The following is a 14,009-nucleotide window of genomic DNA, read 5'->3' as shown; positions in this document are numbered from 1 at the left end:
GTGTAGTACATGAAACTGATCTTCAGTTTTCCCTTTAGATCTCACTCAGACTCACCTTGTAGCAGTCATTAGCAATGAGCTGTAAGAGGCTAAAGGACTCGCCAGAGGTTTCCATCTTGAGATAAAGTTCCCAGGCTAGTCTTGGTTTCTTGTTCATGATATCTACAAAAAGAAGCAAAGCTTTTTGCCTCTTAAATATATAGGAAATACAATTCTGCATCTTGCTATTCTTTGGATTTGGTTCTATGTTCCAAACAGACAAAGAAATGGTAAACAGCTCCTATGCAGAAAGTTTGCAATGTTAACATTAAGCTGGTTCTCCATCAGAACTATACCATATGTAAAATACTTAAGTTAGAAGTCACATAATTATATCTTTTTAGATTGGGTTCATTTCCAGTAGTTCCCACTTTGCTCATCTGCTTAAAAGTCATGTATCATTCATTCAATCCTATTTATATAGTTTCAGCCTCACTTTAGAACATCTGATTGCTGAAATTTTCCCATGACTTTAAGAACTCTGTGAACATTTTAAATCCAGGTGGAAAAAAAGGAGCAAGAAAAGATAATGAAGGGGGAGAGACAGACAGACAGAGGTTATAGGCTATATAATATTAAAAAATCTTATGCGGGGCGCCTGGGTGGCACAGTGGTTAAGTGTCTGCCTTCGGCTCAGGGCGTGATCCCGGCGTTACGGGATCGAGCCCCACATCAGGCTCCTCCACTATGAGCCGGCTTCTTCCTCTCCCACTCCCCCTGCTTGTGTTCCCTCTCTCGCTGGCTGTCTCTATCTCTATCAAATAAATAAATAAAATCTTTAAAAAAAAAAAAAATCTTATGCTTTTGACATTTTATTACTTTTCAGGCCTGCATCATAATGAAAAGGTAAAATTAGCATAATAATATCATTTAACAAAGAACCCTGTAAACTGAGATTCTGGAAACTTTAACAGGGCTGATGGAAAAACTTGGCATCTTTCAGGACTGTTCATGCTAGGTCAACATTGTATGGTGGAACTAATCACAAGGTAAACATATGTAATACATGTTCAGTACCACCCTTACACTCAGTAGCATTAATGATGCTTAATTTCAGTGTTTACTCATTCTATGAAACATAATTAGAAATGTTCACTGTAATTTCCATCCAGAAGATTATGCAACAGAGAAGAAAAAGAGGATTCCTCTGTAACATTTAAAAGAAAACTCACAGCACCGAGCTAACCAACTGAGGTAAATGTAATCATTTTTCATCTTCTCACTTTGGATTAAAAGGAAAACCTGCAAGAAGAGGAAAGAAAAGGAATAAACACGAAGCTATTTTTGTGGTAAAAATACCATATCGGCTTGCCTTAGATTAATACTTAGTGTAGCCTTACAGACGGTCAAATTCTCTACAGGGTGCTAAGGAAAGGACAAAACTATGGTGATGTTGACACACTTCTCTCAGTTATTGATATCACAAGCTGACTGAAGAAATTTGGTAAGGATATAGAAGATTTGAACAGAATAATTACAACCACATAACACCTATTTTGTTCAAGGACACATGACCATGTTACTGGACAGTAAAGTAAGTCTCAACAAATTTTGAAGGACTGGTGTAATACAGAGCACACTGGATGACCACAATATGATTAAGTTAGAAATCAAAAGGAAATAGCTTGGGAAAGAATACACATATTTGAAAATTATGACACACATTTTAAAATAACTCACAAAGAAGACATAACGGAAGGCAGAAAATAATTAGAATTTGAATTAAAACAAGTGGAACAATTTGGTAAATAATAACAAAATTGAATTGAATAATTCAACTGAATTGCTTTGAATGATTCAGGCAAATCAGTCTATGAAGGTTGAAGTAAAAAATAGTGGTTAGCCTTGGGAGAAAGGGACGAACTCAAATAAGGCGATGAGGGGGTTTTTATGGGGTTAAGGTAATACTGTTTCATGATCTGAGTACTGATTATTTGGCTACGTTCACTTTAAAAATTCATCAAGCTATATACTTTGATTTGGATATTTTTCTCGACATATGTTATGCTTTTATAAAGTATAGCAGAAAAAGGAAAACAATAATATGGTTATAAAATCTATATGTCTATTTACATTGTACCTTTTAATGTAACCTAAGAACAAAGGAACCTTTCATAATCCTTTGTCCCTGAACATTTTATTTCAGTGAGAAAAAGATAACAATGTTTTTATTTTTATTATGCCTTTTCAAATTTTTATTTAAATTCCAGTTAGCTAACATATAGTGTAATATTACTTTCAGATGTAGAATTTAGTGATTCAACAGTTAACATACAACACCCAATGCCCAGCCCAAGTGCATTCCATAATCCCCATCACCCGTTTAGCCCATCCCTCATCCCTCCCCTCCAGCAACCCCCAGTTCGTTCTTTATAGTTAAGAGTCTGTTTTATAGTTTGCCTCACTCTTTTTTTTCTTTCCCCTATGTTCATCTATTTTGTTTCACTCTGGAAAATAGTATGGAGGTTCCTCGAAAAGTTAAAGATAACAATGTTTTTAAATAGAATCATTTGAATGCATCAAAAGCATGTACCCACCTCTTCACCCTCACTGGTATTGCCTGTTGCAGCTTTGGCTTGGGCATAATTAAAGTTAAAGATGTCATCATTGTAGAAGTAACTCTGAAAAATATCCCAAGAATAGGTCACATTGAGTATAACATACGAATATAACATATCGGTTATACTAGATAAACTCAAAAATAATTTTAAGAAATTAGCTGACACCATCAATGCCACTGTAGTAAAAGGGCCATCTCTAAAAGTATCTTTTTTAAAAAGATTTTATTTATTTATCAGAGAGAGAGAGAGCACACAAAGCAGGGGGAGTGGCAGGCAGAGGGAGAAGCAGACTCCCCACTGAACAGAGAGCCAGATGTGAGACTCGATCCCAGGACCCTGGGATCATAAGACAAACGCTTAACCAACTGAGCCACCCAGGTGTCCCTCTAGAAGTATCTTACTTCTGACACATTATATATAGTATTTTGTAGACAAACTCATCTAGAAAATTCTATACTGACCTTAAATGAGTTGAGGTAAATCAAGACATCATCAAATTGCTTAAGCAGAAAGAAACAGGAAGCCATGCACTGCCTCCCAGGTATTGTATCTGAAAGGGAATGGGAAAAGAAATCAGGTATATTCATGAAACTGAAAGTTCTCTTTAGCTGAAATTTAAGTTACTTTATAATTTAGAGATAGGAATGTATTCCAAGACATCTTTTCAGATTCTGAAATTATAGCTTCTATTCAGTGGACAAAACCTCAGCATAATGGAGGTCACAGTACTTGAGAGTGACCAATAGTCTCTCTTGGGGCTAACTCACAGACTCCAGAATGAACACACACCCTGCAGGCTACAGTACTCCTCAGATGTTTTTCCCAGGCTTTGAGTCTGTCATCAACTCTGACACGTGCACATTCAACTAACGTGGCTTAGTCTCCATCATCACTCATCTAAGACACTCATCTAGCACTTCCAATCTCAAATGGAGAAATAATTTGCCATGGAATCATCTGGTCCTGATCCTGACCAACCTTCTGTCTGTTACCGGATTTCTGTTTGAGATAGTAGAGAATTAGTATAGCCCCCACCCTTGCCACTTGCACTCCTATTCGTTCTTGCTCTGTTCAATTTTTCCCCCATAGCACTTATCACAGATATACTATATAATCTCTTTCTTTATTGTGTTTATTGTCTGTCCCACTAGACCGTATGCTTTACAAGGATGGAGAACTTGTTTTGTTTACTACTATACCCCCAACACTTTAATAAATTTTTGTTGTATGAATGAATCAAATGAAGAAAAGAAATATTATTCAATAAATGGTTTCGGTGAAACATCTGAAAGAAAATGAATATCCAGGGGTGATAAAAATATTTAACAACTAGTTCATCACAAATACTGTCCATCAGAATAGAAGCTAGCCTTAGACAACTGGTACAAATAGCCATATCAGTTCATACCGGCTAACTATTAGTGCTTTTTATAGCCCTTTCTGAAATCTAACACTCAATCCTGACTGATGAAGTAAATATTTTAATAATAAAAATGAAGCAACAAAACTACTGGTGGGAAAATAAGTAAATATTATATAACTGTGGGGGTACGAAAGCACTTTCTAAGCTAGATACCCATGTAAAATATCATTACAAAAATAAAACTTCAATAAGATTTAAATTTTTTACACGTGAAAAAATATCATAGGCAAAATTAAAAGGCAAATGACCCACCAGAAAAAATATCTATGACATGATGAAAGTTGAATACATAAAGAGCTCTTGAAAAATCAATAGAAGTTAACATTTCAAATAAAAAACAGAATCAAATTTTAAAAACTCACATGAACTAAAGATTACATTCATTCTCTTCTATTTATATAATCTCTCATCCCACTTTATCTGAGATGTTGAGAAAAGCTAATCCAATATTCTCTCCTATGTCTCTCCCACAGGACTTCCTACTTGATACTTTGATACTTTGCTTTCAAGCCTGACACATGTAACCCTGGACAGAGACTCAAACTTCACCAGTCAATATATGACCAACTTCAATTATGAATCATGTGAATGAGGACTGATTTCAGACCTACCACACTCACTCGCTGACCCTCCCACCAGCTGGAAGAACTGCTGGGCAATTTTCATATGGTCCCTCTGAAAAACAAAGCAGAGCTGAGATAGTTGATAGAAGCTGAAAATACTTTATTTGTATTACACTTTATGGTTTTAAAATATGTGCCAGGATTTAACATACACCCTTGTTTTACATCCTCTCCCAAACAAACTAATTCTTATTAGCATAAGCACTAGAGAATTATAACCTGAAACTAAATTAAAACCTACCGTGGGTCAGATAAAAAAAGAAGAAAAAAATCCAATCCCCAAACTCTATCCTAAAAGTAACTTCATTAAATGAACTCATTCATCTAGTCATTCATTCACACATCCAACAGACACTTACTGCTCTTTTATCACACTTCAGACCTTGTGGTAGGAGCCACGGTTATAACAAGGAGTATTAATTCAATACACTCATTCACTTATTCAATAACCATGTACTGCCTATCAGTACAGTGCCTAAGGCACTGTAGAGTGAGCTAGAGATAAAAATATTTATTCCTATATCCAGCTTGTTCCCAAAAGAACTTGATGTGCCATATTCAGATGAATAAGAACTTAATTTTAAACAGTTATGGTGTTTATAAAAGTCTTTGCCAAAGAAACAATTATCCCCATTTTACAGATGCCAAAATTATAGCTCAGGGGTGTGCAAGGTTAAACAAACTCACTGAGAATAAGAATGAAGCTGTGCAATGATTTGCAGTTATTATTAGATATAAATGCTGCTTAAAAATTGGGCTGTTAAAAGATGAAGCAGCAACTCTTAAGAGTTAAAGCTTTCTTTTTTTTGGTCTTTAAATAACCGAATTCTTTTTATAATGGAATCTGGGTTGGGGGATATGGAGAAAGGAAAGGAACTGCAGATGAGCCTATTTGTGAACTTGTTGGTAGAACTTTAACATTCATTTTGATCTCGTCCACACACTATAACCGCAACTATAGATTACCAGTGACTTCATACTCACCGAACCCATTTCCTGGCCAAGGGCCGCACTGACCACTCCTTTGAGGATATACTCCTGGCAACATGGAATAACACTAATTAATTTCCAAAGAATGTGTAGCTATGAAATCTCTTTCAAATTAATTTCAACTTAATGCTTTATATATATTATCAAAAGTTACCCAGTGTCACTTTTCTCTGTTCCATCCCTGGCTTGAATGAAAGAATTAGGAGACTTTCATTTGTTTTTCAGGAAAGTGTCCATATAACAGAATTTACCATATTTGTAAATTCACAATCTTAAGCAGAAAAACTCAGTGGAAACCTCGAGAAATTAAGTTTTATTTCAACTCAATGGAACAAATTAACAATAAAACATGTATGTAATAATTTTTATCACTTTATTAGCCACTGCCATTCTTTGTGACCACATCACATACATTATTTTCCCTTTCTAATCATATAATAACTTTTATTTGCTAATAATCCTTTTCCTAAAAAAAAAGTATCCTCTGATCTCCATTTGTAAGGTATTCTCTCTTTTGGAGCCCTGGAGCCTCACCTTTATCGCTTTCAGACTTGGCTCTATTCTTTAACAGACATCTTCCTTAGCAGCTTTATAAATTTTTTATGTAGGCACTATTTTTATTTAAAAGGGCTCATTAAAAAAGCAGTATAAAAGATGCTGAAACTTTTATACACTTGAGAAATATATCTGTTTAGATTTCATGGGGTCTAGAAACATTTCAGTCTTTCATTCAGTAAGTGCAATGTCTGTTACATGCTTAGTTGCACACAGTGTTGGAAATACAAACTGACACAGGCCCTGACTGCAAAGAGCTAACAATCCAGTAGGGGAGAAAGACAAGTTACAATTCTACTGGTGAGATAAGTTTCTATATCTTGTTAGTTCCATTAGAACTCTAGATTTCAGTTTTTTCAAGCCTCAACCCTTTGGAGGAAATGACCACATATAAGGGAGTTTAAAAACATTAAAAAATCCAGACTATTCATTCTCATATCGAAAGTCTCACAGGACATTCCTAGATCAACATATATGGTCTTTTCCGAGAGTCTACAAGCTGGGATCTTCTCTAATATGCCTTCCCACTAGCTTTCTGAAATTCTACTTTCAACAGAAGTTGGTTAGTAAAATGGTAACACATTTTCAATTACCTGAGGAGTAGTAGGTTCCAGATCCTTAATTAAGTTATAAGCTTCTTGTACATCATCTGAAATACAAGAAATAAGTAGCTATACTAGTCTGTATTCCAGCAAACCCTTCTAAAATAGTCCCGAAAAGGTAAGATCCTTCAGCATTCAAACATTCATGGGAAGTATGATTTGTTTCATCTGTCCTCTAACTCTCCATCAACTTCAATGTGGAGTAATTATCCTAAAGATAACCAAATATCTTAGGAAACCTGTAAGTCATGAAGCACCTAAAAAAATGTTCAAGCTAAGAATATGGACTGAGTATTATATAAAAATGGCATTGTAGTTATATAAGTAAAACGACTGGTTTTTTTTAAAAAGGCAATATATAATAAGTATGTAGGAGTGAAATGATATGAAGTCTGGGATTTGCTTTAAGATGTTTCAGTGGTAGTGGGGCACCTGGGTGGCTCAGTGGGTTAAGCCTCTGCCTTCAACCAGGTCATGATCCCGGGGTTCTGGGATCAACCCCTGCATTGGCTCCGGGGAGCCTGCTTCTCCCTCTGCCTCTCCCTCTGCCTGCCGCCCCCCGTACTTGTGCTTTCTCTCTCTCTCTGTCAAATAAATAAATAAGATCTTAAAAAAAAAAGACGTTTCAGAGTAAAAAGGGACAGGGAGAATGGATGAAAGAATGGCAATATTTTGAAGATTGTTGAATCTGGAATGAATATGTTGGGTGTTCATTTTGGGTGTTTATACTAGTTTGCTTAATTTGAAAAATTTTTTATAATTTCTAAAATATATAAGATATTTAATTCTTGTCCAAATGCCTACTTCTTTGTGCTTTCATATCAAATAGAACTGTTTGCAAGTTCATGTTCTTATTTTAATAAACACTTACATTTTCCTCGAGGAGGAATATGTTGTCTGGTTGGTTTCTACCATGCACCTAAAAAGGCCCACACTGTTAGTCCAAAGCTCATGACAGAGTGCAACCACCACCGCATGGCAGCTACTATCCTGTACTCAGAACTGTTAGAGCAAAGACTGCTTAGGCATGTGTCTAACAATTTTAACCTTACTTAGGGGCAGTAAACATCACATTCTCTTTGAATCATAATATTTCTCATAAGAAGCTGGAAGTACAAAGAAACAGAAAGGCAGACAACTAGAGCAAATAAAAAATAGTTGATGATAAAAAAAAAACCTGAAGAAAATGTGGATGTGCATTATACATAGAAAAAGAACCACAAGGAAGGGGAAGGAAAACAGTGGGAAAACTGGAATAGAACAGGTAGGGAACAGAAGACAGAAAAATAAGAGAGAGAAAGAAAACCAGAATATGGGAGAAGGTTGGAAGCAACAGAAGAGGAAAGAGAGGATAAAGAGAAAAGGTACAACAAATAAGCACCAATAAATTTGTTCTCCCCTATGAACCTGTTGTAAATATATTTTAGGAAGTATTATGGATTTTAAAAGTTAAGCAAGTAGTTCAATTAGAGGTTAAATGCTCTAAAATATCTCATTATAAGCAAGACCAAGACCAATTTTTCTTACCTTGACGAAGGTAGTAAATCACTAAGTTTAACCGAGCTTCAGGAATAACATCAACCAGGGGAGGCAAAACCTGCAAAGCCCCTTCACCTCCTCGGAAAACCACCTACAGATAGAGAAAATCTGTTATTACAGCAATAAGTATGAATGTATTTATTGGTGGAAATGTTTAATTAAGGAGTTGCCACTTATAACTGGGTACTCAGTTATTCTTTGAAAGGATGAATATATTTTTGAAGCTCTCAGTATACACACCACCTTGACCTCATTGAAAAGAAAGCTGTTAACTAAATTATAATAAGTGTAAGAAACAGAATAAAGGCATAAGCCTATTGTATACATTTCCTTTTCTCTTCATAAGAACTGCAGAAAACTCATAAAGTACCCAAATTAATAAAACTTTTTTCGAGACAGGTATTCTGTATCAAAAACTCCATGAAGGGGGTGCCTGGGTGGCTCAGTCTGTTAGGCAGCCAATTCTTTTTTTTTTTTTTTAAGATTTTATTTATTTATCTGAGAGAGAGAGAGAGAGCCTGCACAAGCAGGGTTAGGGGCAAAGGAAGAAAAAGAGGGAGAAGCAGACCCCCCGCTGAGCAGGGAGCCCAATGCAGGGCTTGATCCCAGGACCCTGAGGCCACTACCTGATCCGAAGGCAGAGGCTTAACAAACTGAGCCACCCAGGAGCCCCAAGCATCCAGTTCACTCTCTCTCTCTCTTTTTCTAAAAACAAACAAATGAACAAACTCCACGAAGGAATTTATATAACCTTTCTGAGCCTGTTTCCTCATCTCGAAATGGAATTAATAATGTCTACCTTTCAGGATTATTATGAGGATTGAATGAGTTAAAGTGGGCTAAATGTGTGGTACATAGTTGTAATTTTTAATTAACTCAGTAAATACTCATTAGCCCCTACTATATGCCTGGGATTGTAGTAAGCACTGGGGTTACAGCAGGAACTCCTGTTACACTCAAGTGGGAAGACAGCCTCAAACAGCAAACACATAAGCATGTTGTCATATGACAGTAAATGCTATAGAGAAGAGATCAAATAAAATACCATTCAGGACAGCAGGTCTGTGCACTGTTGTGTACCCACAGCCTAGCAGTGTCTGGCACGTAGCAAGTTGTTTCACAAATAAATACAGAGAAATCAAGGCCATCAGACATGAGCTACCTAATCTCTCGTTTCTTTTCTTTTATTTTTTTTTTAAGATTTTATTTATTTATTTGACAGAGAGAGAGACAGCCAGCGAGAGAGGGAACACAAGCAGGGGGAGAGGGAGAGGAAGAAGCAGGCTCCCAGCAGAGGAGCCTGATGCGGGGCTCGATCCCAGAACGCCAGGATCACGCCCTGAGCCGAAGGCAGATGCTTAATGACTGAGCCACCCAGGCGCCCCTAATCTCTCGTTTCTAATTCAAAAATATCCACTTGGTCACCTTTCTTGATTCTTCCTTGTCTGAGATATTCCCTTCTTTTTTTTTTTTTTAAAGATTTTATTTATTTATTTGACAGAGAGTGAGACAGCCAGCTAGAGAGGGAACACAAGCAGGGGGAGTGGGAGAGGAAGAAGCAGGCTCATAGTGGAGGAGCCTGATGTGGGGCTGGATCCCAGAACGCCGGGATCACGCCCTGAGCCAAAGGCAGACGCCCAACGACTGAGCCACCCAGGCACCCCATGAGATATTCCCTTCTTTTGCCGAGATTAATTCTTTTACTTGTCGTCTTCATCTCATGACTTTAAAAAATTAATTTCAATATAATTTACAGTGTTATATTAGTTTCAGGTGTGCAATATAGTGATTCAACAATTCTATATATTACTCAGGGCTCATCTTGATAAATGTAGTCTAAATCCCCATCACCTATTTCACCCATTCCCCCACCTACCTCCCCTCGGTAACCACCAGTTTGTTCTCTATAGGTAAGAGTCTGTTTTTTGGTTTGTCTCTTTTTTTCTTTATTTTGTTTCTTAAATTCCACATATGAGTGGAATCATATGGTATGTCTTTGTCTAACTGACTTATTTCACTTGGCATTATACTCTCTAGATCCATCCATGCTGTCCCAAATGGCAAGATTTCATTGGATTTTATGGGTGAATAATATTCCATTGTATCCACTGGAATCCATTGTATCCATTCTTCTTTATCCATTCATCTATCGATGGACATTGGGTTGCTTCCATATTTGGCTGTTGTAAATAATGCTGCAATAAACATAGGGGTGCATGCATATTTTTGCATTAGTGTTTTCATGTTCTTTGGGCAAATACCTAGTAGTGGAATTACTGCATCACATGGTAATTCTATTTTTAATTTTTTGAGGAACCTCCTTACTGTTTTCCAGAGTGGCTGCACCAGTCTGCATTCCCACCAACAGTTCACAAGGGTTCCTCTTTCTCCACACCCTTGCCAACATTTCTTGTTTCTTGTGTTTTTGATTTTAGCCATTCTGACGGGCATGAGGTGATATCTCATTGTGGTTTTGATTTGCATTTCCCTGATGATGAGCGATGTTGACCATCTTTTCATGTGTCTGTTGGCCATCTGTATGTCCGTCTTTTTTGGAGAACGTCTGTTCATGTCTTCTGCCCATTTTTTTTTTTAAAGATTTTATTTATTTATTTGACAGAGAGTGAGACAGCCAGCGAGAGAGGGAACACAAGCAGGGGGAGTGGGAGAGGAAGAAGCAGGCTCTTAGCGGAGGAGCCTGATGTGGGGCTCGATCCCAGAACGCCGGGATCACGCCCTGAGCCGAAGGCAGACGCTTAACCACTGTGCCACCCAGGCGCCCCTCTGTCCATTTTTAATTAGATTATTTGGGGCTTTTTGTTGTTGAGCTGTAGAAATTTTCTTTGTTTTGTTTTGTTTTGAAGTAGGCTCCATGCCCCGTGTGGAGCCCAAGGCAGGGACTAAATGCACAACTCTGAGAGCAAAACCCAAACTGAGATCAAGAGCCAGACACATTTAACCAACTGAGCCACCCAGGCGCCCCAAGTTGTTTAAGTTCTTTATACATTTTGGATACTAACCCCTTATTGGATATGTCATTTGCAAATATCTTCTCCCATTCAATAGGTTGTCTTTTTGTTGACTGTTTCCTTGGCTGTGCAGAAGTTTTTAATTTTGATGTAGTCCCAATAGTTTATTTTTGCTTTTGTTGTGCTTGCCTCGGGAGACATATCAAGAAAAATGTTTTATGGCCGATGTCAGAGAGATTATGCCTGTGATTTCTCTGAGGATGTTTATGGTTTCAGGTCTCACATTTAGGTTCTGAATCCATTTGGAGTTTATTTTTGTGTATGTTGTAAGAAAGTGGTCCAGTCTCATTCTTTTGCATGTAGCTGTCCAGTTTGCCCAACACCATTTGTTGAAGAGACTTTTTCCCATTTTATATTCTTGCCTCCTTTGTCGAAGATTAATTCACCATATAATTGTGTGTTTATTTCTGGGTTCTCTGTTCTGTTCTGTGGATTTATGTGTCTGTTTTTATGCCAGTACCACAGTATTTTGATTACTACAGCTTTGTAGTGTATCTTGAAATTTGGGATTGTGGTATCTCCAGTTTTGTTCTTCTTTTTCAAGATTGCTTTGGCTATTTGGGGTCTCTTGTAGTTCCATACAAATTTAGGAATATTTCTTCTAGTTTTGTGAAAAATGCTGTTGGTAGTTTGATAGGGATTGCATTAAATCTGTAGATTGCTTTGGGTACTATTCTGACATTCTGACAATGTTTGTTCTCCCAATCCATGGATCTCATAACTTTTAACTCGACCTGGATCTTGTTTCTATATTAATTATTCTATCTTCATTAGTCCTGGTCCTACTTCTCAACTTTAAATATACGTGAGGGTTTTGCTGTCTTGAAAAATCTTCCTCTTGGTGCCATTGTTCCCTCTGGATAGTGCCCTGTTTTTCTCCTTCCTTTCAATGCCACAGTTCAAAAGTGTGTGGCTTACTGCTTCAACCTTACTAATCTCTCACTCCTTAACTCCTATTCCCAGCACACTAGTGAACTTACTCTCACAAGTCATGAATTAACCCCTTTAACCAATTCAATGGATTCTTCTGTCCTCTTGCTCATTGATGTGTCTGTAGTTTGGACGCTGATAGCGGTAGCATGACCACGAAAGCATGATTTACTAAACACTCACCATATGCTAGATACTATGTAAAGTACCTTGCATACATTACCTCATTTAATCCTCACGAGAAAATAAGGCAGGTACTGTAATTTCCCCTATGGCACATATGAGAACACTGAGTCTCAATGATGCTAAGGGACTCACCCAAAGGTCCATAGCTAGTACATGGTGTAGCTTGATTTTGACCTCAAGTCCGACTGCAAAAGCCAATGCTCAGAACAACCATTTATATTGCTCAGTATATTTAGACTTTGTTTTAAACTAAAAACTATAAAACTAAAAACTATATTTAGGCTTTGTTTTAAACAATATGTGTTCATTGGGAAAAAATATATAGTATCACAAAAAGAAAAAGGACAATTTCATACTCTCACTTCCCTCTTTAATCCCACTCTCTGAGGCTAATCTCTATTTACTAGCTGATATACCCCCTCTAGTCATATATACATATGGTGGTTCTTTAGTCTGGCTGTACATTTTATCCACCTGGGAAGCTTTTAAGAAAAATACTGATAGGGGGTCCTGGGTGGCACAGCAGTTAAGCGTCTGCCTTTGGCTCAGGGCGTGATCCCAGCGTTGTGGGATCGAGCCCCACATCAGGCTCCTCCTCTGTGAGCCTGCTTCTTCCTTTCCCACTCCCCCTGCCTGTGTTCCCTCTCTCGCTGGCTGTCTCTATCTCTGTCAAATAAATAAATAAAATCTTAAAAAAAAAAAAAAGAAAGAAAAGAAAAATACTGATAGCTGAGGCCTAGCCCAAGCATTAAATAAGAATCTCGGGGGGGGGGGGGGGGTGAAGCCCATGCATCATTATTTTTAAAAACCTCCCAGCTGATTAAAATGTGCAGTTGTAAATGTCATTGCATTATCTAGGTGATCTTTCCTACCTCCCCTTTCTTATCTGGTTATTCTCCTTCCTTCAGCTCCTTAAATACAGATGCTCTCTTGGGACTATATTTATCACTGTTTTTAATCCTTTCTTCCATGTTTAGTTGTCAGGACTGTAGCTATCAATTCTCTTATGAAACTCCTAAATCTACTCTCCAGTCTTGATCTCTCGTCAAACTTGATTTCCAGAGTACTATCTCTAACACATCATTCTCCACAAAAATTTAAGTTGATAAACTAGATGAGAAGTGAAAAGAGGCAGAAGCTCATAATAGAAACTATCCAGAGAAAATTATATCTGTGATGGAGGCCTGAATTAGAGAAGGAATGGAATAAATATAAGACTTTGCCAAGAAAGAATCAATAGGATTAAGTGACCAAGCAGATATCAGAGTTAAAGGGGAGGAGAGAGTCTAAGCAGAATTGGTGCTAAAAAAAGGAATAGAGAAATTAGAAGGAAAAGGTGTAGCTACTACTAATGCCATTTTCAGATGAGGGATCTGAAACTCAGCAATATTATGTAATTTTCCCAGTGTCCCCAGGTGTCTGAGTTGAAAGCAGCTGCTCTGTATCCACAATATTGTATAATCAATTAAACTTAACCTGAATATGGATACATTTTTTTTTTATGAATGGCCATCATAGTCCAGTCTTAACCC

The 14,009-nt window shown here is 37.3% G+C and overlaps 1 protein-coding gene across 2 annotated transcripts in view; it reads right to left on the bottom strand.

The window, feature by feature from the left end:
- The window catches only part of IFT56 (intraflagellar transport 56), a 46,382-nt gene that overhangs the window by 10,197 nt on the left and 22,176 nt on the right, over positions 1–14,009 (bottom strand). For both annotated transcript variants that reach the window (XM_026511864.4, XM_044388629.3), the window contains 8 exons: positions 8,321–8,423; positions 6,785–6,840; positions 5,631–5,684; positions 4,635–4,698; positions 3,062–3,150; positions 2,577–2,660; positions 1,212–1,281; positions 56–162 (listed from right to left, as the gene is read on the bottom strand). In XM_026511864.4, coding sequence (XP_026367649.1) covers positions 56–162; positions 1,212–1,281; positions 2,577–2,660; positions 3,062–3,150; positions 4,635–4,698; positions 5,631–5,684; positions 6,785–6,840; positions 8,321–8,423 — 627 coding nt within the window. The remainder of the gene's footprint in view (positions 1–55; positions 163–1,211; positions 1,282–2,576; positions 2,661–3,061; positions 3,151–4,634; positions 4,699–5,630; positions 5,685–6,784; positions 6,841–8,320; positions 8,424–14,009) is intronic.

The sequence above is a fragment of the Ursus arctos genome, unplaced genomic scaffold (assembly GCF_023065955.2).
Source record: "Ursus arctos isolate Adak ecotype North America unplaced genomic scaffold, UrsArc2.0 scaffold_3, whole genome shotgun sequence".
In the NCBI taxonomy this organism is placed as follows: domain Eukaryota; kingdom Metazoa; phylum Chordata; class Mammalia; order Carnivora; family Ursidae; genus Ursus; species Ursus arctos.
The sequence above is the reverse complement of the archived record's forward strand: the minus strand, read 5'-3'. Positions and strand labels throughout refer to the sequence as shown.